Genomic DNA, 25,274 nt, shown 5'->3' with positions numbered 1-25,274 from the left:
TTGAAGGGTTATAATGGTCTAGCTGTCTTCCTTTGTTGATTGCCTTTTTCTTGCTGTTATGATAACAATATACAGTGCAATATTGTTTATATAATGATTCTGGGGCTGTAACAACATAGTTTGTTCCAAAATAGCTTTTTAACAGACAGAGTAGTCAACAAAAGTTGGGACACCGGTAGGAATTGTTTGAATCATCATTCAAGGCTTAACTCACTTCCATTACTGCAGAAAACCTGCAATGGCTTTAACCCAGGCTATTACCCTAAATATCTTTGTATAATTCTGAAAAGTCCATTATTTTTCCGTGTTTCATAACGTACACTTTTTTTTATAACCTTTTGCAGTTTACCACCTACATCTGTATCATTTCAAGATATTCACTGGAATAAAACTTCACTAAAAATGAAAAATGAGGATGTTCTAAAACTTTTGACCGGTAGCGTATGTAGGACACTTTTTTCCAACGTTTAAAGGATTTTACTTTTTTTCGTCTAATGCCAGATCAATGAAGCAGATCTCTTTGATAAAGCCATCCAAACCTTTGCCCAGGCTCAGATCATTCTTATCTTCTAGTGGTTGTATTTTGTATAATTTGTCACTGAAGTACAGCAGGTGGTACCAGCAAAATGGTATCGGGTTGGTAAAACTCCAGGTCAGGTGACCCATGCTCAAAGCATTCCTGCATTCAAGGGGGTTGGTGATTTTTTTTATCAGCTCAGCAAAGGTAAAGGGTAGATATAAAAATAAATGTTTATTAAAGGGAGACCTTAAAAAAATATAATAAGTTAATTTAGTCCAGCTACCAGTAATTATTAAGTACCATTTGCTCATTAGCTCATTTGGTTTCTAATTCAAATTCTATGACCTGATGTGTGGCTGGGCTTTGCTGGTCACCCTTTTTAAAATAGTTTAAAATGTAAAGTTACAGTCATACAGCAATAAACTCCTGAAGTAAGGCTTAAGGATCAAAGGATCGTAAAGATAAGTTAGCAACCCCAATGAAAGAAATACTCTAGATATGTACAGGTGACGCTAAAACACCCAATAGAGACAATATTTCAGTGACAGAATGCATGATTTTCTGAGGGTTTGCAGTTCATGTGTACTGTGTAAATAGAAACATGTAAGGTCAGTACTAAAAGGGTGGCTGTGGCTCGTGATTTGTCCCCGGAAGGTGGGCTGTAAAATGATTGGTTGTCAGCAGAATGTACCTTGAAGGATGTAAATGTCTCTTTAATTTTAATTTTTATTTTTTGTTATTATCTCACCATTTCGCTCTCTCTCCTGCCAGACTGTATCAGGATAGACTGTAACCTCAGTAAGTGGTGGCTATGAATTTTTATATTTTCATTCTGTTATATGATACTAATTATATTATTGTCAACTTTTTTTTGTTCCTATTTCCTTCCCTCTTTTGATTTATTTTCACATTTCTTGCCTGCTCTCCACACACCCCTCTATTTACCCTTCTGCTTTCTCTGATTTTTGCCTCATGCTATGCAAACCTTTTTGTGGCTCTTCTTTAGCTTGCTCCTTTATCTCTCTTTTTTAATTGATTAAGCTTTCTTTGATGTTATAAAATTGTGTTCTATAAGTGTGTATTTTACCTATATCTCTGCTGCACTGTTTAACAGATTTGGATATATTCTGAATACAGTATATAGGTATACATTCAGCTGTACATATTCACAAAAATAAAAAGCTATAAAGTATATATTTGGGATTCTTGCAAAACCTAAAGTAGCCATTATCCAAACAAATATATATGCAATTAAAATATATGCTGTCATGATCTAATGAGGGGGCCTGCGCATTATCTGATCATCCTGGCTGCCAAACTGATTTATTATTTCATAAGATTTCTGCCAGATAATAAAGACATAAAAAGTAATATGACTTGTTACCTGTTGAGGTACTTCCAATTTTCTGTGCAATCTATCGTATATTGTTCACTGTTCACTCCTGGATATTGGATGCGCTGTTCACGGCCAATGTCAAGGAAAGTGACAATCAAATTTTCACAATGTTTTCCCAGATAATTCACTTTCCTTATTTTAGGTGTAAGGTTCTTTAGTAACCTCAAAGTGACCCTGCATGAGTGAATGTGCTCTGCGACAAACTGGCACCCTGTCTTGACCTGCTTGTTGCCTTAGGCCAGATGCGGCTGAGTGCAGGACCCCACAACCCTGAAATGCATTAAGTCTCTTCAAAGTGGATAGGTGATAGATGCTTTAATGATGTTGTGGCTATTTACTGCACTGGTAATGCAGTTATAATGTTAATTAAATGAAAGTGATCGACCAATCAAAAGAAGGTGGCCATTCTGTAATAAAGTATCACCATCCACATCATCTTTAAAAAGTAACTGTAATTATTAGTACATAATTCACGCAATGTCCTACAAGCAGCTCAGAAAAAAATGATATTGACATGGTTAGACGGCGAGGCAGGGGCTTAATATTATGCTTAGTAAATGTAGTCAGATGCATCGAGATGACATGATATCCACTGTTAGGCGACTGCAATTAAAAAGTGTATCAAGAGTCACAGATATGGAGAACTGCAATATAACAGCTAGTAACCATGGTATATACCTCTTCTTATCAACCAAATGCAGTTTCCCCTTCCTGGGCCCTGCTCCCTGTGAAATATTGATACAGTAATCTTACTTAGTAATCTAATTGGGTTTGAAACCCAGCTACTGAAAAATGAGGCTTTAGGATTGTCCCCAAGGACACACTGTCCCATTCCGCCTTCCATTATACCGCAAGATTAAAGACGATTAAGTTTTGTTCCTAAACAGAAAAAATCTATTGAAGCAAAGCAGCCTAATTTAAAAAATACAAAATCTCGTTACTATTGGAAAGTAAACACAATCAGCATCTTCATCTTATTAGCCCAAGATTTGTTTATTTTATGTAAAAAAAAAAGTTGCATTGAGCTGAAAATAAAACTAATTAAATTGGTCTACATGCTGACTCAGCCCACTGTTGCGTCGAAAGTGGAATACGCAAACAGAGAACATTACTAATTTTGGACATTAATTGGTGAAACTTTACAGCTATTAAATGAGAAATAGCAAAGCAGCCTTAGAGCAGAAGTCAACGAAGATTTCAAATGAACTGCAGCAATACTTTAGATAGTAGTACAGGGGCACACCGGAGAGGTGCAACCATTAAAACGATTCCCGCAATATATTATAGCAAAGCTTTTCCTCATTTCGACACAAGGGAAATTTTAAATGTCACAGCCAAATTGATTGTTTTCTACAAAAAAAAAAAAAAGCAATGCAGAACAATTGTACTTTTTAACAAGGAATTGTTTAAATTAGGAGATTGCATCAACAAGCATGAAGACAACAGGCTTGGTTGATTTAGTGTGACGGGTACACAAAATGCACACAGGCCATGCAAATACAACTGAATAAACACTGGTTACAAAAACCAAGCAGGGGAGTTACTGATGTTTTTTTTTCCTGCTGTGTGGTGAAGCTGTAAGGCAAAGGACCACAGTAAGTCCAAGCAAAATTTAAATGCCTAAAGGTAGGTACTGTTTTCTTTCTTCTAATTCATCTAGCCTGATGTATTTCATTAAAAGGAACACTAACACAAAAGCCTTGATTGTATACAGTATGCCATCAGAAGCAGTGTTAAAAGCACAATGGTTATATTTATAAATAGCTATTTTATCTTATTTCTCATACCACTAATAACTAAACTGTGTGTCAAAACCACACTGCAAGTTTTAGTCGCAGCAAAAACGTGTAGTGTCTTAAGCCACCTGGAGAGCAGCATTCATAACACATGTTTAGATTGTCTTATTTCTAGAAACACCAATACCCTCAATGTGGCAGGTACAGTGCTCCAAGCACTCATATAATTTGTCATACACTTCATCTCAATAATCAATGACTGCGATCATTTCCTAGTATGTTATGATGTGAGTTAATTGACAGCTTGAAGTTTATTTACTCAGAGCTATAAATTCAATTTCTTATACAGCTTCTTGACTTCTAAAGACATTTACAGCTGAAAAAAAAAAGATAGCCTTTTGTTTGATGAGTCTGCTCAAGCATGAAAATCCATTTTCAGCACTAGTATTAATAATTGCGTTTTAACCTCAACTTAGTTTTATGTTGAGTGCTTACAGCAAACATAGCTATTGACCAACAGTGATTTTATAATTTGCTTAATGCTGCATGCAAGTAAAACTACATGTAAATGCTAGATACAATTCTAAATGATTTGATAATTGGGCATCTTTGTAGACTGTTTATACATAAAATGCAATACATGCATTCACCAAACGAAGCACTGTTTCCTACACGTAGTTTAGTTTTATCGGAAAATCATACTAATAGGGAAGGCCACAAGATGCCTCCCTTGGTGTGCTTATCAATACCATATGAAAAATTCACAATTTGTAATTGTGTAAAACAACTTTCTCTGTAGCCTTATTAAGAAAGGATACTGTATCCTACAATAATGAATTTTTTTACCATATGCTATTACTTTTACCTTGTATATATATATATATATATATATATATATATATATATATATATATATATATATATATATATATATATATATAAAACTGCTCAAAAAAATTAAAGGAACACTTTGAAAACACATCAGTTCTCAACGGGAAAAATAAATCCTCCTGGATATCTATACTGATATAGACTGGGTAATGTGTTAGGAACGAAAGGATGCCACATCGTTTGATGGAAATGAAAATGATCAAACTACAGAGCCCTGAATTCAAAGACGAACCAAAAATCAGAGTGAAAAAATTATGTGGCAGGCTAGTCCATTTTGCCAAAATTTAATTGCAGCAACTCAAAATTGTACGCAGCACTTTGTATGGCCCCTGTGTTCTTGTATACATGCCTGACAACATCGGTGCATGCTTCTAATGAGATGACAGATGGTGTTGTGGGGAATCTCCTCCCAGATCTGGACCAGGGCATCACTGAGCTCCTGGACAGTCTGAGGTGCAACCTGGTGGCATTGGATGGACCAAAACATAATGTCCCAGAGGTGTTCTATTGGATTTAGGTCAGGAAAGTGTGGTGGCCAGTCAATGGTATCAATTCCTTCATCCTCCAGGAACTGCCTGCATACTCTCACCACATGAGGCCAGGAATTGTCGTACACCAGGAGCCACTGTACCAGCATAGGGTCTGACAATGGATCCAAGGATTTCATCCTGATACCTAATGGCAGCCAAGGTGCCTTTGTCAAGCCTGTAGCGGTTTGTGTAACCCTCCATGGATATGCCTCCCCAGACAATCATTAACCCACCACCAAACTGCTCATGCTGAATGATGTTACAGGCAGCATAATGTTCTCCATGGCTTCTCCAGACCCTTTCACTTCTGTCATGTGCTCAGGGTGAACTTGCTGTCATCTGTAAAAAGCACAGGGCACCAGTGGTGCATCTGCCAATTCTGGTATTCTATGGCGAATGCCAATCGAGCTGCATGCTGCTGGGCAGTGAGCTCAGGGCCCATTAGAGGACATGGGGCCCTTGGGTCACCCTCATGAAGTCTTTCTGGTTGTTTGGTCAGAGACATTAACACCAGTGGCCTGCTGGAGGTCATTTTGTAGGGCTCTGGCAGTGCTCATCCTGTTCCTCCTTGCCCAAAGGAGCAGATACCGGTCCTGCTGATGGGTTATGGACTTTCTATGGCCCTCTCCAGCTCTCCTAGAGTAACTGCTTGTCTCCTAGAATCTCCTCCATGCCCTTGAGACTGTGCAGGGAGACACAGCAAACCTTCTGGCAATGACACGTATTGATGTGCCATCCTGGAGAAGTTGGACTACCTGTGCAACCTCTGTAGGGTCCAGGTATCACCTCGTGCTACCAGTAGTGACACTGACTGTAGCCAAATGCAAAACTAGTGAAGAAACAGTCAGAAAAGATGAGGAGGGAAAAATGTCAGTGGCCTCCACCTGTTAAACCATTCCTGTTTTGGGGGTCATCTCATTGTTGCCCCTCTAGTGCACCTGTTGTTAATTTCATTAACACCACAGCAGCTGAAACTGATTAACAACCCCCTCTGCTACTTAACTGACCAGATTAATATCCCATAAGTTTCATTGACTTTATGCTATACTCTGATTAAAAAGTGTTCCTTTAATTCTTTTGAGCAGTATATATACACAAAAATGCAGATGTTTTCTCTTAAAATCATTGACTTTTCAAAGTTTTTGTGATAATAAACACAACAAATTTCCATTTATGAGCCAATCATACAAAACATAAATTACAAAATGTTTAAAATCAAACAAAACATATATGTATTAATTCATTATGTTTTTATTTCTTTGATGTTTTATTATTTTATCACATTAAATGCTTTTTAGGCCCTGTGATGGACTGGTGCCTTGTCTATGCACTTGATGCTGCCTTACCAGCCCTGAATTTGATTAAGTACTTTGTAGACAGTCATACTATGTTAAGTTAAATGATTTTTAAAGTTTAATAAAAAATGCTTGTTTTTAAACCACTGTCCATCCTTTATTAAATCTGTACAATTTTGTTCCAGAGTCTGTCCTGGCAGCATTGGTCACAAAACAGAAAGAAATCCTTTACATGGCACCAGTTCACCACACATTCTCATGCCACCACACTCACTCATGCCAAGCCAGTTTAAAAATATCCTGTAGAAAATTCACAAGGAAACTAAACACCATGCTATGGTTGTACCTGGCAATAAGATAATTGAACGTATTATCATTTAGACTTTTAAAACCTACAAAATGTTAAATAAAATTACAATAATAAAAATAATAACAGTTGCATACTCTATATGGTAGCTTCTATTTTAGGAATGATGTTGGATAATTAGTGTTAATTGTTAGAGAGTCTGCACTTTCTTTCTCATTTATATTTCTGTTTCATAATACCTAACATCCCCATAATTATTCATACTATATAGTTATATTTTATGTCACTTTTTACCTGGTCAAAAATAGATAAGTTACTTGCGAATGAGTACAATGCATGAACCCAAATAGAAAAAGAACCCATACAAAATAGAAATTCCACACAACCAAGAGCAAAGCAGCAACCTTATGTGCTGAATATTCAAACTAAATTGTAAACAATATCATTGTGATAATAAATTCTCATACAGTAACCCACTTGTTTCTGACATTGTAACCAAACATAATAAAATAGTATTTTAGTGTCAATGTTATATTTCATTTTGAACCTCCAGCGATTGTGCCTGGTGCAGACTCGGACCCCCCTCAATCTCCTGAACCTGAATTTGATTAGATAGATTTGACAATGATAGAATGGATGGATATTAAATTTAAATCTGGTTAGCTGCTGAGGAGCAGGTAAAGAGTGGAGTGGTTACAGAGGCCTGTATACTGAATATCAGTACCACAGTTTCTCTAAATAACAATTAAAAAAAAAACATTCAGAAAAATAAAAATTGTAGTTGCCACTAATATGTTAATCAGGCTATAATTAAAAATTTGGAATAGCCACTTGTTAATTTAGATGTTTTGTTGTTGCTATTAGGCTACAGAAAGGTACCAGCTGAAGTGGAAGTTATTTGTAAATTAGAACCGATATATTGGTGGGTTTTAATGCACAGGACACATTTAATTTTTCCCCAAGCATTTTTCTTGTAGATAATGTAGATAACTTACTTCATTGATAGTGTTTTGTTAGTTATTAGGACTAATGACAATTTTTAAGACATCCGTTGACTTGTGTTTATTTTTTATTGTGTCTTCTATTTTTCTATTCATTTTGTAAAGCACTTTGAGCTACATTTTTTGTATGAATATGTGCTATATAAATAAATGTTGATTGATTGATTGATTGATTGATTGGTTGTCTGTCTGGATTTCCATGTCTATTCTGTTTTTCGAGGTATCTGTTCAGGCAGTCTGGTTCCTTCCTATCTCAAATATGTACAAATTAGATGAATTAATGTGCTCAGTATTAGCATCCCCTGCAATGGACCTTTTTGTTGCTGCCTTGCACCTGACCCTCCTGTAAAAGGCTTCAGCTCTTTGCTACCCAAAATAGAGAAATGGCTGGAATCTTTGATAACATCTGTAGTGAATTAAAGTATGTTTTATTACAAACCCATGCTTTCTTGTGCATTTTAGAATTAACAAAAAAAAAAAAAACTATGGAGGCATATGTTTAATTAGGAAAGGTTTTTAATTAAACTTAGAAATGACTAAAAACAGCAGCTACAACTCGAAAACTTCAAAATTACCTTCAGTTCCCCTCAGCATGCCCGAAAACTCAGAATCACACAGCCTAAATGTTTCTTTGCAGACATTCACTCTTCAGCTGTCATTCTACTGGTGAAACCAATCAGAATACATGAGGATTAAGTATATCCAGTTAAGGAGAACTTAATCTTAAGGAATGTAATGAAGCGCTTATACTCTTTTAAAGTGTCTTTTGGGATTTGCAAACGCCACGCTACATCTAGTGTAGGCAGTGCTATCTTTACCCACTAATGCTTTTCATTATTCATTTCTTTACATATTGTTTTTTAGTGTACATTTAGCTTTTTGTTAGGAAAACATTTTTCCTGAAAATGCATCAGATCTATAAATAGTATGACTTTCATATTGTAAAATGACAGAATTTGCTAACAGGCATTTGTTGTTTCATATTGTACTCCTGGATTGGTTGCTGAATGATTAGGATTGATTTAAAAATCCAATTGGACAGGATTTCATATGAGTGTGGCAAAGATAAGATAAACATATTTCTTAGAGGAGAAAAGACAGAGATTGTCAGTAAATAAGAAAAGATCTTATATGCATTTAGGCAAATAAAACCAAAGCACTAACCAGAAAATCAAAATCAGAAAGCAAATCAAATAAACCAGACATGGATCCTAGATTGTTGTATTTTTTTGTCTTAAATCTTAAGGTTCTGATGCCAATAAGTGTGAGAAGCCATGTTAAATATCATGGGCATCATCATCTAACAACCCACGTGGCATGCGCATTATCTGCTTAACAACCACACAATAGCATTATGAGTAGATACCCAGACTGGTATCACCCCTAAAAAAATCATATCACATACAAAATGATGATAAAAAGGCATCATCAGCTAACGATAAAATATTTCCAAAATGAAAGCAACATTTTGAAACTATACAAAATGAACAAAACTGAGCTGAAAAGACTCCAAAACAAAGCAAAAATGGGAGGTAGAAAAGCTCAGCTTAAAACATGTTTATACCAATCCTCCTTATCATTTCTGTTTTCTCAGTAATACAGAATTGCAACATGTAAGTTGTACCTGATGAATGTTTAAATAATCGTAAAGTCTAATACACTATTCAAACAATTTCCTTTTTTTTTTTATTGCGCAATTCAAGCATCTCACATAGTCTAGTGAATGGATAAGTGTAACTGTGGTGTTGGAATTGTAGTGCTGTGGTTACCCAAGAGGCCACATTTTGCTTCTTATTGTTGCTGTTGTTCTTCATGCCTTCATATCCATAAGAGTTTCATGCCACTTAACTTTCCTTCTGTATCATATAGAGTTACACATTAGATCAGTGGCTTTTTGGTCTATTAGTGGTTGATGCCAGGATAATTACCACTAAATACAATCTGGTAGTGGAAGAAGTGGGCCCTAAAAATGGTTGATTACTAACTTCCATGTATTTCATATTTTATTATGAATCCTGCAAATGGTAGCCATTTGTCATCAAGTCCTGTGTCTTGGATGGCAATTCACAAGGAAACCTTTGCCCTGTATTATATCTGAGTATTGTAAAAGATATTTTTTATTCAGGCTATCTCTGCAGTTTCAAAGATATCCTCTTTGGATGGCTCATGTACAAATTGGACAAGGCTGATTTAGCTAAAAGTGAGGCATGTCTAATTTGCATTTTGTTGAAATTCAGCGAAAAGCTGGCACAGCACTGAACTGATAGACCTATTCAGTGCATGCCAAAATCGACAAAGGTTATGGGAGTTTTACAGATAAACAGGTGGCCACTAGAAAAGGAGAAATTAAAATTGTGTTGCTTTACTTTTTCCCATGCAGAATGCTTTTATTCATCTCGTGATGTGTCTGACTAAACAAATGCATAATATCGTCAAATACATTGTGAAACTCTGAAGGCTAGATTTATCAGTGACAGCTAGGCAGAGCACTGCTGTGTGCTCCTTATTTACACAACTCCTTAACATATTGCTTTAAGTGCATGATTGAATATATAAGTACATTTCCTCCATCTACTGTTTCCTTTGTGTGCTTCTTCATTGGAAGGAAGTATACATTTGTTGCAATTGAAAGGCAAAATGGTGCGGAAATGACTATTGCATGTGCTTCACTTTATTTTGCAATTTAATTACCTGTGCTTGTTATCCCGTAGAGAGAGTCATCACCTCAGCAGCCTGAATAAGAAGCACACTTCAAAACAAAAATACTGCTCCAAAAAGAAACAAAGCTCTGTACAATAAAATAAAATCAAATGCTAGTTAATTGAAAAGTCTAGCCTCAGTTTAGATTTTATATTTACTAATAAATAAATATAGGCAGGTGTTTTTTTTATACTTATCTGCATGTTCAGTATTCTAAAAGAGCCATGGCCAGATGCGTCTCATAAATGTCTACATGTTCTTCACTCAGTCCAGATCCTGCCTACTATTCTTCTCCACATTGAATCACATCCTGCTACGTTCTTGTGCCTTCTAAAGACATTGTCCTTGAAAAACAGACTACAAGGGTATTGCACCTTTGAATGACTCCATTTTTTTTTTAGCTCTGTGAACTATTCTTACATGACAGGAAAAAGTCATCTAGTGAAGACACCAAGAGCAGCCACCAGTTTTTACAACATTCAAGCAGACCATAGTTTTGAAATCTACTGTACACCTTCACAGATTCAAACAATATATGCTGGCACCTTAGAAAATGAGACTGTGATTGAAGAAGAATGATAGCTTAATTACATTTTTTTAATTTTTAAATATTTTAGTAAAGTCAAACAGTAAAGTCTTAATGTTTCCCATAAACACGGTTTAAGTGATCTTCCCTCACAAAAGTAGCATGTAGCATATTATCAGTTTGAAACTAACCTACAGATAGTTTATCTAAATGTGCGAAGCCTAAACCTATCACTAGCTTGAAGTGTGACACAACAAGTGGAAAAACTTTGGTGAAGTTGGGTTTTGCTTACCAAGCTTTAAATAAGTTTATAGCATTGCAGGCCATGACAATAATGTTTAGCTTTATACCCAAATGGAGAGGAAATCAAACTAAATTCACCTGCTCCTTGATTTATTGTGGGTTGTTCCATCTCATACTTTGAAAGACGATGAGTTTGTGCCTAAAATATGCATGTATTTCTATTAATCATTATTAGTATAATTAATTTATTATGCTATGAGGGAATAAAACCAGGACGTATTATGGAGAGCAACACATATGATAATTTTAAAAATATACCATATACGGTACTGGATTTGTAGATAATCCCAACCTCTGATCCACTTGGAAAGCAGCTCCAGTTGTTCTTAGTTGTATGTCTTTTCATATGGCATAATGTTAGATGAACTTATAGCAAACCATCTCATCAAAAAATCTGTAACAATATACTAAACCAACAACTAAAAGAAACAGAAGATTTCTTTATACAGATCTCTTTAGCAATCAAACTACTGTTTTTGAATCCTCCATGCAATACATTTCAGGTACATTAAATCATAATGGGGATTCTTGTGAAAACTACTCAGTACATAAAGAAATGTCTTGATTTTCCTTCACAAATGTAATTCAAAATGGCCTTCTTATATGATCCAATCTTAAAGGAATTAGACACAGTGTGGTCTACCAGATTACTTCAGCCCAATGACTGAAAATGACGACAGTAAGGATTTAATACAATAAATTCATTTACATATCATCTAAATCATTTAAATTTAAACTAATTAGCACACAGATAAATTGAATGTCCTAATGTCATGCCTACATTTTTGAAAAAAGGTTAGTTAACATGTAAAAGTTTCTGACACTCGATGATTTCTATAGAAAAACTTGTTTATAAATTCTTAAAATATATTTAATAATTATCTCATTGTTCCCTTGTTAACAAGTTCAAGACAAGATATTGTGGGCACAGTATATCTTGGTTTCACAGGAAAACCCGGGACACTCATAAATTCACACAGAACACAATAAAACACAAATGAATACATTTACATTATGTTTTTTCTTCTACAATTGCTCCGTCACGTTCGTCCATAACAGTTAATCAAATTAATTATTCTTCTTATAAAAAGTAGCATAGAAAAAAATGCTAGTGTTCTTCCAAATTTGTTTCTGTCTCTACAGTTGAAGAAAAAATTCCTTCACTGCTACTCTCCCTGATTTGTTTTTATCAATCAACGTTGACCATCAACGTATGTATGAGTCGATAGCATGTATATGACACAACAGGATAGTTACATGTAAGATTACAATAGCTGGATGACACAAGTTATTTAGCAAGTCTATCCCTGTAGGCAACTAATTTCCAAAGAAGTCCCACCAGCTATGACTTCAAGTGGATTAAATTTCTTTACAGTCTGTACCACCTTAACACTGTTCCCTTAACACAAGGGATGACTTGACGTTTTCAGTCGCAGCATTCACTCTCATTTCCCTTTGAGGCTGGGTCTGAGTGGAGCTTGGGTTCCTCACATTTGATGACTGAGACTAGTGCAGGTAGAATTGAAGTCTCATGCAACGGATTGACTAGGGAGCCATTTCTAATTTTTCTTTCTGAAGAGGTCAGAAATCCTCTTTATGTCCATAGTATTCCAAAATCATGCACCATCCGATGACATATCTGCTGTCTGTGTAAATATGTTTCTATTTTGTTTGTGATCAGACAGCAGGCTGGTGTGAGGCTGAAAAGCTCAGCGAATTGAGCTGAATATGATAGAAGCAATTGTGAGGCTTAAAAGCGTAAGAATCAAGATATAAATGGGAGACACAGTTAAAAATGTCCATTTCAAAATTTCATATACATCACCAAACTAAATGAACTCTATTGGAATTAATAAATTACATTCAAATTCTTCACAAATCTAACTACTGTCAATATTTAACAAATATGTTTGTCCACATATGAATTTACCTATATAGAACAAATTCAGGCAGAGTAAAATATTATATAACTTACGTAGCCCTCCTTTAACAACAACAACAACAATATTTATTTATATAGCACATTTTCATACAAAACGTAGCTCAAAGTGCTTTACATAATGAAGAAAAGAAAAATAAAAGACAAAATAAGAAATTAAAATAAGAAAATATTAGTTAACATAGAAAAGGAGTAAGGTCCGAAGGCCAGGGTGGACAGAAAAAACAAAAAAACTCCAGACGGCTGGAGAAAAAAATAAATATAACCATACTCTTTAGGTAATACATTATCAACTATGTAAGTACCCTGGATGAAGATTCTCTATAATGGGTTGGTTATAACTGTCAGTTTACTTAAAGTTGTAGGTCGTTTATTTTTAAGGTGATTAGACCAAATTTAGGATCTCGACAAGTCAGAACCTTTTCCCATTTCAGAACAAACTCACTCATACTGGGCCTATTTAGATCCACCCTGCCACTCAATTAATTTTAATATAACATTCTGAAATTAAATTAATCCATTTAAGAAATGGGAGTGTGGAGCCAGTACCAGTCCTTTACAGAACTAACTCAGACTAACATACTCACAATCACACTGTGAGACTTTTTTTAAATTAAATTTTAATTTATTTTCAGATATATATGTTGCAATTGAAGAGTTATAATGCAGCAATCAAACATGATTTAATAAACACTAAGATGAAAAATAAATCCAGTTAAAAATATAATCAAAAATATAGTACTGTTTGTCAAGTTTGACAAAATTCTGCATCTTTCACAGTTCAGGTGTCTTCATTTTAAAAAATGTAGAAGAAAATCAAAACAAAATAGTTCACACAAAAAAGACAACGGTAATTCTAAAGAAAAAATTTTATTTAAGATGTTTCGGTTCGAGGCGTGTATATCCTGTTATGGTTCTTTGAGTTTCTCTAACATGTTCTCTCTGTCACACATGCAGATGTGACACTTGAATGGTCGGAGAACTGTAAGCTTCCGTTAGCCCATTGAAAACAAGGCAAATCCAACAGTTATATTTCATGTTAACTACAGGCTAACGTAAACTCTGCTAGGTAATAAGGAAGTTCTATTACAAGTTAGCGTAAGAGATTTAACAGAATCTTACACTTTCTATACTGCTTTAAGAAGCTCACATTCTAACCAAATTAGTGAACACTTTTGCACATTTCAACATTACATCAAACTTTATAAGATCGCATTAGTAAATTACAGAAGGACTTAAGATATGTTGAGCCTATACATTGTTAAATTGTATTTTGAATTCCCTGTTACTTAAGAATGAAGGGTTGCTTTGGTTGTGTCCTCTCAACTTTACCTAAACAGTAAAGGAAAGATAACCACACAAAAAAGAGTAAGGAGTTTTTTTTTTTTTTTGCTAAGCAATTTAGGGTCTCCAAGTTAAACTCTGTCTTATTTAGTCCTTATTATAAAAGTTAACTTGATCGTTAGACATTATTTTGGCTTCTGGATTGCGTTTTCAATGAACTGTTGTTTCTTTATGAAACTTCCTCACTAAGTAACACTTGGGGAAACTGTAGTACCGAGAGAAAAACACATTGAAACCTGGGAGGGATCGCACAAACTCCGTGTAGACAGTGACTACAATGAGTTTCAAACTTGGCCTTCTGGAGCTTATGCGGCTAATGCATCAGTGCCGTAATATACAAAACTGCAGCTGTATTCTGTGTTTTTTTTTTTTTAGTTAATATGCTTTGCTTTTTCAGGGGCACACGTTTAAACATTTTGTAGGCCACAAGTCATCACAGTAGCCTTTTATTTTAGTATTTCGTTAGCACATTACTAAGATACTTGACATAGTTCTACGGTACCTCCCAATGTAGAAGTAGTATTACATGTACTGAATACAGTGAAATTCTTACATGTACAGTGGTGTGAAAAACTATTTGCCCCCTTCCTGATTTCTTATTCTTTTGCATGTTTGTCACACAAAATGTTTCTGATCATCAAACACATTTAACCATCAGTCAAATATAACACAAGTAAACAAAAAATGCAGTTTTTAAATGATGGTTTTTACTATTTAGGGAGAAAAAAAACTCCAAACCTACATGGCCCTGTGTGAAAAAGTAATTGCCCCCTGAACCAAATAACTGGTTGGGCCACCCTTAGCAGCGATAACTGCAATCAAGCGTTTGCGATAACTTGCAGTGAGTCTTTTACAGCGCTCTGGAGGACTTTTGGCCCACTCATCTTTGCAGAATTGTTGTAATTCAGCTTTATTTGAGGGTTTTCTAGCATGAACCGCCTTTTTAAGGTCATGCCATAGCATCTCAATTGGATTCAGGTCAGGACTTTGACTAGGCCACTCCAAAGTCTTCATTTTGTTTTTCTTCAGCCATTCAGAGGTGGATTTGCTGGTGTGTTTTGGGTCATTGTCCTGTTGCAGCACCCAAGATCACTTCAGCTTGAGTTGACGAACAGATGGCCGGACATTCTCCTTCAGGATTTTTTGGTAGACAGTAGAATTCATGGTTCCATCTATCACAGCAAGCCTTCCAGGTCCTGAAGCAGCAAAACAACCCCAGACCATCACACTACCACCACCATATTTTACTGTTGGTATGATGTTCTTTTTCTGAAATGCTGTGTTCCTTTTACGCCAGATGTACGGGACATTTGCCTTCCAAAAGTTCAACTTTTGTCTCATCAGTCCACAAGGTATTTTCCCAAAAGTCTTGGCTATCATTGAGATGTTTCTTAGCAAAATTGAGACGAGCCCTAATGTTCTTTTGCTTAACAGTGGTTTGCATCTTGGAAATCTGCCATGCAGGCTGTTTTTGCCCAGTCTCTTTCTTATGGTGGAGTCGTGAACACTGACCTTAATTGAGGCAAGTGAGGCCTGCAGTTCTTTAGACGTTGTCCTGGGGTCTTTTGTGACCTCTCGGATGAGTCGTCTCTGTGCTCTTGGGGTAATTTTGGTCGGCCGGTCACTCTTGGGAAGGTTCACCACTGTTCCATGTTTCTGCCATTTGTGGATAATGGCTCTCACTGTGGTTCGCTGGAGTCCCAAAGCTTTAGAAATGGCTTTATAACCTTTACCAGACTGATAGATCTCAATTACTTCTGTTCTCATTTGTTCCTGAATTTCTTTGGATCTTGGCATGATGTCTAGCTTTTGAGGTGCTTTTGGTCTACTTCTCTGTGTCAGGCAGCTCCTATTTAAGTGATTTCTTGATTGAAACAAGTGTGGCAGTAATCAGGCCTGGGGGTGGCTACGCAAATTGAACTCAGGTGTGATACACCACAGTTAGGTTATTTTTTAACAAGGGGGCAATTACTTTTTCACACAGGGCCATGTAGGTTTGGATTTTTTTTCTCCCTAAATAATAAAAACCATCATTTAAAAACTGCATTTTGTGTTTACTTGTGTTATATTTGGTTAATGATTAAATGTGTTTGATGATCAGAAACATTTTGTGTGACAAACATGCAAAAGAATAAGAAATCAGGAAGGGGGCAAATAGTTTTTCACACCACTGTATGTTTGACCAATATGTAACACATTGCCACTGTCTGGTGTAAAAATGTACAGTATTAATATACACAACTTCATTTTATCTGATAGAGAAAAGCCAAGCAAAATGACACCTTTTATTGGCTAACTAAAAAGATTACAATATGTAAGCTTTCGAAGCAACTCAGGCCACTTCTTCAGGCAAGATGTAATCTTGTAATTTTATCTGATAGAAAATGCAAACTGATGTACTCCTTACTCCCGTTTCAATGCTCCCATTACCTAAAATCTTGTGGGGAAACCCTAATTTTTAAAGTTTCAGTTTCATTTAACTACCACTTATCTTCAACAGGCCCCAGGAATACACTTAACAGGTTAGAGCCAATATGAAGCAAAGGTCATCATTTCATTATTTTTGCTACTTGATTAACACCATAACAGTAGAACTGATGAAAACCAATGATTGCATATAAAGCAGAAAAGGTTTAGCTACCATTCTGGTCTACAAAGTGCAGCTACTTTACTTTTTGTGTGGTTTAAAATAAACCTGAACTCAATCAACCAGGCTGATTTTTGGCCATTGCTTGTCTCCAATTCCACCGCACATTTAAGGATATCCCTTTTTTTCTAGGTAGATGGACCCCCAGCTCTTTTCACATCAGAAATGGATTAGGTGGATTTTAAAATGCTATAATATATTAATGGTTATGAATGGATCATTTGTGGTCTTGTATTTATAATAAATTCAATATGTGACAGAAATGGAAAATACACAAGCAACATACTGTATAAGTTGTTGTGCCTTTTTTAGTTATGTGAAGAAGGCTCCTCAACTGAAACAAATTGCTTCTAATTTTTTCTTCTGCAGCTGCATGCTGGCACAGCATATATACAAATATAAAAGTAATTATCATGTCCATATTTAGTGCCACCCTCACAACTACGAACGTTGTAATCAGCAGAGGCTTATCTTAACAGCTGCCCTTGCCAAATTAACTAACAGGAAAATATACTCACTTCACTGCACTAAAAGTACTCGTCATTCTCAACTGGTTAATTTATTCATCAATTTAGTATATTCATAAGCTATTTTTGTTTTATTTTAACAAGCTGCTTTAATAACGCACTCTGCTCAGTTGCTTTGCTTAAATACCGAACCTAATTTACTTTTACTTGCAGCCAGGTCTGGACATTATACAGGTCAGGAGAACTGCCACCCAACCCTTTGTTTTCCAATAGGCTCACTTTACTTGCAAGGGATCGATTACATGATAAAAAGCTAAACATTTTAACATGCAGACCTTGGACAGCTCTCTGTACATGGATTCTTAAAAAAAGAAAACATATTTTGGATTATTTTAAAATTTCTTTGTTTATAGGTGTTATGATATGTCAAGGTCATTGGCCTCCAAATCCTGTTGCCTAATATTAGTGCCAGTATTCTTAGCAGATTTACCTACATGTTTACTTGTGAGATGAGAATACTGAAGCATATATCTTATACATAAACAGATTAAGTATGAAGGTTTATCTTACTTATGATAGTTAATTTCCGGAAACATTTTGGATATTTCCACTGTATTAGTTCTGCAAGCTTTTGGAATTGGTTTCTTTATTTCATGGCTAGTCAATGACTAATTGGGTTGAGCCTGATTTTCAAACCAAGAAATTTGGTTGGGCCAGTGGTGGGTAAGCAGCAGGTAATGACAACTTTTAAACAACCACAAATGAATATATTGAAAAACAAGTAATGTTTATTCATTGTTTCTCTTTTAAATTTGGTCACATCTGACACAGGTATGTCAAAACGGCACAAAAAACAATAAAAAAGCTATAACTGAACATAATCTGATGTAGTAGCAATACTTTTTTCCACTTTTGAAATAAAAAAATATATATATTTGGCTCACATCTGACACAGGCATATCTCAAGTGCATAAAATTAAAAAATGTACACAGTATTAACAATACAATTCATTTCCCTTTTAAAATAATATAAATAATTTGGTCATATATGACCCAGGCACATCAGAAAGTGCATTTAACAACATTAAAAAAACTATCAATGCTTTCTAAGCTATCTGTGCACAAACCCATAACAACTAATTACAATAACTAACACTCATGGATACAACGTCTGCTACACACCTAGGGAACACAGGTTTATTTTTTAAATGTCCACAGGTGTAATTAGGCATTGCTTTGTCACACATCCTGCATTGTGTTGATATTGTGATGTGTCTCGCGACTGGGGGAAAGCACTTTGTGAGGGCTCAGTGCACCTTCCTAGTCAGAGCTGAGTGACAGGATCACGGTGAGAGGGCAGCGAATGGTAAAAGAGCAGGAAGAGGCAACCTTTTTTTTTTGTTTTGGAAGTGCCTCCATAACCCAGACAAGGAATGGTAGGGCACTGTTTGTAGTATGACACATTAAATAAAAATTTTGAAGATTCCCCTGGAGTAGTGGCTCCAGTGTGTCTTATTCAACTGGTCATCACAGATTTATAGACTACTACCATTACTTCTAGACACACAACAATGCACTGCATTGTGGGCTGAATGTTGCTAGGCCAGTGTTTACCATCCTCAGTCCTGGGGACCCCCTGTGGCTGCAGGTTTTTGTTCCAATCAGATTCGTAATTAGTGACAACACCTGATAGCACTGATCTCATTTAATTAGCTGGTATTATTTTTTTCTTTTATTCTACATTCAGAAAAGAGCAGCAGCTTGATTTTTACATTTATAGAACATTTAGAAATATTTCTGCTTTTGCTGTAGATTTAAATGTGTAACTGTCTTTTGTTAATTTCATTATATTTTACCCTTTCTCTGGGCAGTTTTTCCCCTTTGTTGTATTTTATTAATGACGATTAAAAATGAACAGAGCAGACATGCTGGCAAACGACACTAAATAATCAAAGGCTGCAACTATTTTAGCATCAGACCCACTAATTAGTAAATAATGGATTAATTAAACAATTAGAACACCTAGAAAAGTAGAATGAAAATCAGGATAAACATATCATTAAAAAGAAAAAAATACATTATTTCCATAAAACTGCTTGGTACATTTTAATATATATATATATAAATTATATATACAGTATATATATATATATATATATATATATATATATATATATATATATATATGTGCCCCCGCCGGGCTGGAGCCCGGCCGGGGCGCAGGAGGACGTGAGGAGGGCTTGTGCCTCCTCCAGACCGAGGCGTCCGTCCTGGTTCTGTTGGGGCCACGGGTTGAGGGCATGGAAGCCCTTCCCTGTAGGGGCCCGTGGTCACCGCCAGGCGGCGCCCCGATGCCGGTTTATCCCGTGCGGTTGCCGGTTGGGGCTGGAGCCCGGCCGGGACGCCTTGGAGGACCGGAGGAGGCGAGTGCCTCCTCCAGGGAGTGGGGCGTCCGTCCTGGTTAGGCAGGGGGCCTCGGGTACAGGGCTTTGAAGCCCAGCCCTGTAGGGACCCGTGGCCACCGCCAGGCGGCGCCCCGGTGCCTAATTATCCCGGGAGCCCGGCACTTCCGCCACACCAGGAGGTGCCGGGGGGAAGACTTTGTGTGGCACCCGGAGAGCTGCCAGGAAGACAGCCGACACTTCCGCCACGCTTGGCGTGGCTAGAGGGGAAGCACCTGGGGCTCATCCGGGGCATTATTTAAGGGGCCGCCTCCCTCCAGTGATTGGTGGAAGTCGGGAGGAAGCAGACGGAGCTGGAGAGCGAGGACGGGAGGCGGCCAGGACAAAGGCACAGAGACTGTGGGCCCTGGACTTTGGGGGATTCGGTGCGAGAAGGCACTGGGGGTGCACGTGAGCACGAACTGTAAATAATATTAGTGTAAATAAAAGTGTGTTGGGCAAAAACAATGTTGTCCGTCTGTCTGTGCCGGGGCCAGCCTTCACAATATATATATATATTTATTTATTTTTTTTTTTTAACCAAACTTAGTTTTTTAATTTCTATATTGTTTTCAAAACACAGAACTTGGGAAATAAGACATCACTTAATTAGCCCAGGAGTCCAATTAAAAACAGAAGTTGGTTGGAACAAAAACCTGCATTCACAGGGGGTCCCCAGAACCGAGGTTGGTAAACACTGTGCTAGACTATGTGGAGTGTTGCATTCATGGTCTGTACTACTGTAGGAATTTCTGAAGGCTGTGTTTTTCACTTGAAAGTGTAGCTGGGACCATGGGTTTGGCCACCATTTGAACAAGCCAGTTTTATTTCATTGTGGTATTGTTTTATAATCATGAAAGCAGCTGTGTCAAATACTTTACTCACTTATTGCTGTACTAATTATAGCTGCATGTCCCTTTTACATCATGATTCCAATCCTTGTTACTCTTTAATGAAAGGACGCATGGCTTTAATAAAATATACTGAATTGAGAAAGACTGACAACACCTGCTGTCAAAAAAGGAGGTCTCTTCGTTGGATTAGACCTTGATGGTTATTACAGCAGCAGTTGAATGCAATTAGGCTTTTCAAACATACAAATGGATATATTTATGTATAAAGTACTTCCATCCATCCCCTGAACTCACAGATACAGGCTGGCAGGAATCTAGAGGGCAGCAATCCCAGGATGGGAAACCAATTCCTTGAGCAGCAAATATACACATATACCTCTTTTTACTCAATGCAGACTTCCCAGTTAGCCTCCCATTCCTCAAGTTGTAATATAATATTGTACAAACATAAACCTTGGTGTTGTGGTTATTGTGGCTACCTCCAATAATTTGTTTATAATATCTGGCTTAGCTGGTCACTGTCTGTATGGAATTTGTAGGTTCTTGCCATGTCTGTGCAGGTTTTCTTTGGGTAGTATAGCTTAATTCCACATTCTGAATATTGTGTGGATTCTGCCTCACAAGAATAGGCTCTGACTCACCACAGTCATGTAACTAGAGGCAGAGGGAGTTAGTAACGTCAAAAAGTGAATATGATATAGTATACTATGGGAGAACATTGGTACCTATGTTAAAATTGTTGCCTTTCAGCATCAGTAGACCGAGGTGGAAGCCCGGCCTGGTCACCAACCTCTGTGGAGTTTCCATGTGCTTCCTTTGTTCAAATGGGATTTTCTCCAAGTTTTCTGACCTTCCATCCATTGTCGACTCAAAACTGACATTGTGTAAGGGAGTGTGGTGTCTGCATGAGCATGACCTATTATAGATTGATGTCTATGGCTGGTTCCTGCTTCCCATCTAATCTCTGCCTTAGCAACCTTACATTTGAATTAGGAGGTTGGTAATTGAAGGTCAGGTTTGAATATGGATTATTATAGCAATATACCATATATAATATAATGTAATATTCTCACATTTACTTCATATCCAACCCCATTAATATAATATAATATAATATAATATAATATAATATAATATAATATAATAATCTTGGTCACTCAGTCACAGAAGGATTGGTAGGATTTTTTCAATCTTCTGGGTTGAAATTCTGTCCTGGATAGGTTGTAAGAGCTTTGTGCATTACCCCTTTGTCCGCATGGGTTTTTCCTCAATGTGAAGGTATGCTTTTATGTTAATTGGTGATTTTAAAGTGGCACATGATTAGTTGCTGCCTTGCACCCAGTGATGTAGGGATGAATTCTGGTCCCCATAGCACTGCATCATAAAAACGGCACTTGAAATATCTTGAAATATAATGAATAATTTAATAGTAGCTAGCTGCTGTGCTAATATTTTCTTTCACCTTTTTGCTTAAAGTTAGAATGGTTTTCCCCATTGTGTACCTTTGAGGTAAGATGGATTGCCAAGGTAACTCTTACTCAAAAGCTTTATATTTAGATAACTTAGTGAACGTTATAGTTATGAGTAAAATCTGAAATAAACAGATTTATTTTTTAGTAAAGTACCTGCTCAATGGAAATTACAAACATGCATAAATAACCACACTCTAAATATGCATTAATACTCGAAAGTGTTCAAAATAATGTCATGTATACACAAACAATTTTTAAAAATATACATAAACTTTGTAAATCATATCAAAGGCATACCAAAATATCAAATATATTTTGTGTCCTCTTGTCTAAACTTAAACTTGAAGCTGGTACAGTTCAAGGCTTGAAAATTAGGTTTAGGAATCGAAAATGTATGCCAGTAACTTAAGGAATAGTTTGCTAAAAAATTATTACCAGGCTGCCAAAATCAACATCTTATTAAATTACATTTTGCTTCTATGAAATATATTTACTTATGATGAGTCGATCAACAAAATAAGCTGCTAACGCAATGTCATTTGTTGGACATGTGAGGATTTGTAAACCCCAAATGGTGTGTCAAAGTTAGAGATTCCCCAGTATCTCCCCATCACACTCTCACATTTGTGTTCCTTTTAACTGGACCCTTTTCTTCCCTTTTAAATTGCAGGCAAAGGTCCTGAGACTTTGTTCGCAGGACAGAAACTAAATGACAATGAGTGGCATGCTGTGAGGGTTGTCCGAAGAGGCAAGAGCCTACAGCTATCTGTGGACAATGTGACTGTGGAAGGTATGGAGTTCAAGCTTTTCACACAGAGCTACTTCCTAAAACTGGTTATGTGTTTGTTGTTTATATAGTATCTGTATACACATTGCTTTTTATATTAGATTTATGTCATTCTGTAATCCAAGGCAAATCCCAAATGTAAATAAAAAGCTGCAGTAAATCTCATTCTGTAGTATTCGAATAACACACTAGGTTTGATGACAGCATACATATGGAATCAAACACAGACTGTCAAATCACAAGAGGAAAAAAGTAAGAAGTAGTGGAACAGTAACAGCCTGAGGTACAAAGTCTTTGGTAAGAAGATCCCAGAGTGCAGCTTTATGCATAATTTTTGGTGTTTTATTTTCAAAAGAATCCAGCATGAGATATGATATGTGCTGTTGTAAGGGATTGAATACAGCACTACAGTAATAAGTAAAGAAGAGCAGAAGATTTCAGAAAAGCAGCATGCTAATCAAGGAACATTTTGAGGAGGCGTAGATAGGATAGGGAAATTGCTAGAGTGATCTGGGACCGACTAAATTTATGGTAAAGGAGACATGAATATGTTATTCAACAATGAATAAGGAATAAAGTAAAACAGGGCAGTAATCATAGACAGTTTTAAAAGTCATATTTGTGTAACAATTAATAATGGTTATCTGGAAAAGAGGAGAAAATATACAAATTATTTCATCTGAAATATTTATCCAAATACCTTTATTTAAAGACATTATAAATTAAACTGTTATAAGGCAGGTTACCACTAGCAGTCCTATCTAGTTTACAAAAGCTACTTCCTTTAGAAGTTCTACGTCCTGTAAAATAACCAATGTTCAAAATTTACATTCTGAGGAGGGTTCCATTTTTCATTGATATGTATGAAGGAAATTAACTTATGCAAGATTTGATTAGACATTGCCGGCCTTTAAAGTCTAAACAATGCAGTCAATTTAGAGTCATGACACATTCAGTATTAGCCCAGACAATAAGGATATCATGTTGATAATAAAAATATTCACTGACAAGTACAGAGATGAAAACACTTAGGTGCGCCTACTATAGAAGGATGTGTAACCAAGAGCATGAATATCACTATTGTGTGTCTGCCCACCCTGCCCCTAAATTAGTGAGTTCTTTAACCAGTTTCCACTTTCTGCAAAGGTTTGTTGATTTGAACACTCACAGTGTTTGTTTCCTTCATACCACAATGCTAGAAATTTGGTCATTCATGATAATAAGAAAAACAAATTGAGTTACTTCAGTAGCACTTTTGTTGGATTTTGCACTAGTTGTTATTTGGTGTATCATGGCGTACATCTTGTCCATTTTCCTAAAACTTCAGTACTTTATATTTATCTGATCCTTTAGTTTTTGATAGCTCTTAAGTCAATATGTACTGCAGTTAGCTAATTGCAAGCATGATTCTTAATATTGTGTTTTTGCTTAAAAATGAATTTTGTCAGTACAGTATTATTTTTAGGATTTCTTTTTATTGTAATTTGCCAATGACAGTACTGGCTTCTCACTTCTGTGCCATTGTTACTATTGTAACTGCTATTGTTGTGCTTAATATGATGAGGTATGTGACGTGATCATGGCCATGTTATTCAAGGTCAAGCCATTTTTATAACTGATCATCTGATCTTTATTTAAAAATAAAGAGATCACTTCCTCATGAAAGGAAATGCTTTTTGGCGAGTTTATTTTAAGTGAATTTCAGGTTGGTGTAGTGATATTCGAGGTGGGCTTTGCCCTTTCAGTTTCAGTGCCCATCTTTCTATTGTTTGCCATTAACTGTCTGCCACTTGCATAAAGATTATTTGTAAATATTGTTTCCTTTTATGGAAAGATCTAAAAAGTGGTTACAGATTCTGCTTCCTTCCATTGTTCCAAATAACCCTTCTTTAAACAAAATCTCTAGCTGCTTTCATTCTCTCTATGAAAATCTGGTATGTGACATCCTGAGGTCATGGTGACCTGTAGCTGTAGTCAAAAAAAAAATTATGACCTCAGGCCCCACCCAGGTGATGGATGTTTAAAATAAGCAATACCGGGCATTAACATTTGTTAGTATGGATTGCTGGATTCTTTGAAAAAAGTTTAAAAACAAGAAAGTGAGTTTACCATTTTATT

The 25,274-nt window shown here is 36.2% G+C and overlaps 1 protein-coding gene across 8 annotated transcripts in view; it reads left to right on the top strand.

Moving 5' to 3' along the window:
• Window positions 1-25,274, top strand: part of LOC120539266 (neurexin-2-like) — a 2,018,463-nt gene that overhangs the window by 1,103,016 nt on the left and 890,173 nt on the right. For 6 of the 8 annotated variants that reach the window (XM_039769182.1, XM_039769181.1, XM_039769180.1 and 3 more), the window contains 2 exons: window positions 1,292-1,318; window positions 23,040-23,159. In XM_039769182.1, the coding sequence (XP_039625116.1) occupies window positions 1,292-1,318; window positions 23,040-23,159 (147 nt within the window). The remainder of the gene's footprint in view (window positions 1-1,291; window positions 1,319-23,039; window positions 23,160-25,274) is intronic. The other 2 variants (XM_039769179.1, XM_039769177.1) reach the window with 1 other exon arrangement.

Source organism: Polypterus senegalus, chromosome 11, assembly GCF_016835505.1.
Source record: "Polypterus senegalus isolate Bchr_013 chromosome 11, ASM1683550v1, whole genome shotgun sequence".
NCBI classification, from domain to species: domain Eukaryota; kingdom Metazoa; phylum Chordata; class Cladistia; order Polypteriformes; family Polypteridae; genus Polypterus; species Polypterus senegalus.
Note: the sequence above shows the minus strand (reverse complement) of the source record. Positions and strands in the feature narration are given on the sequence as shown.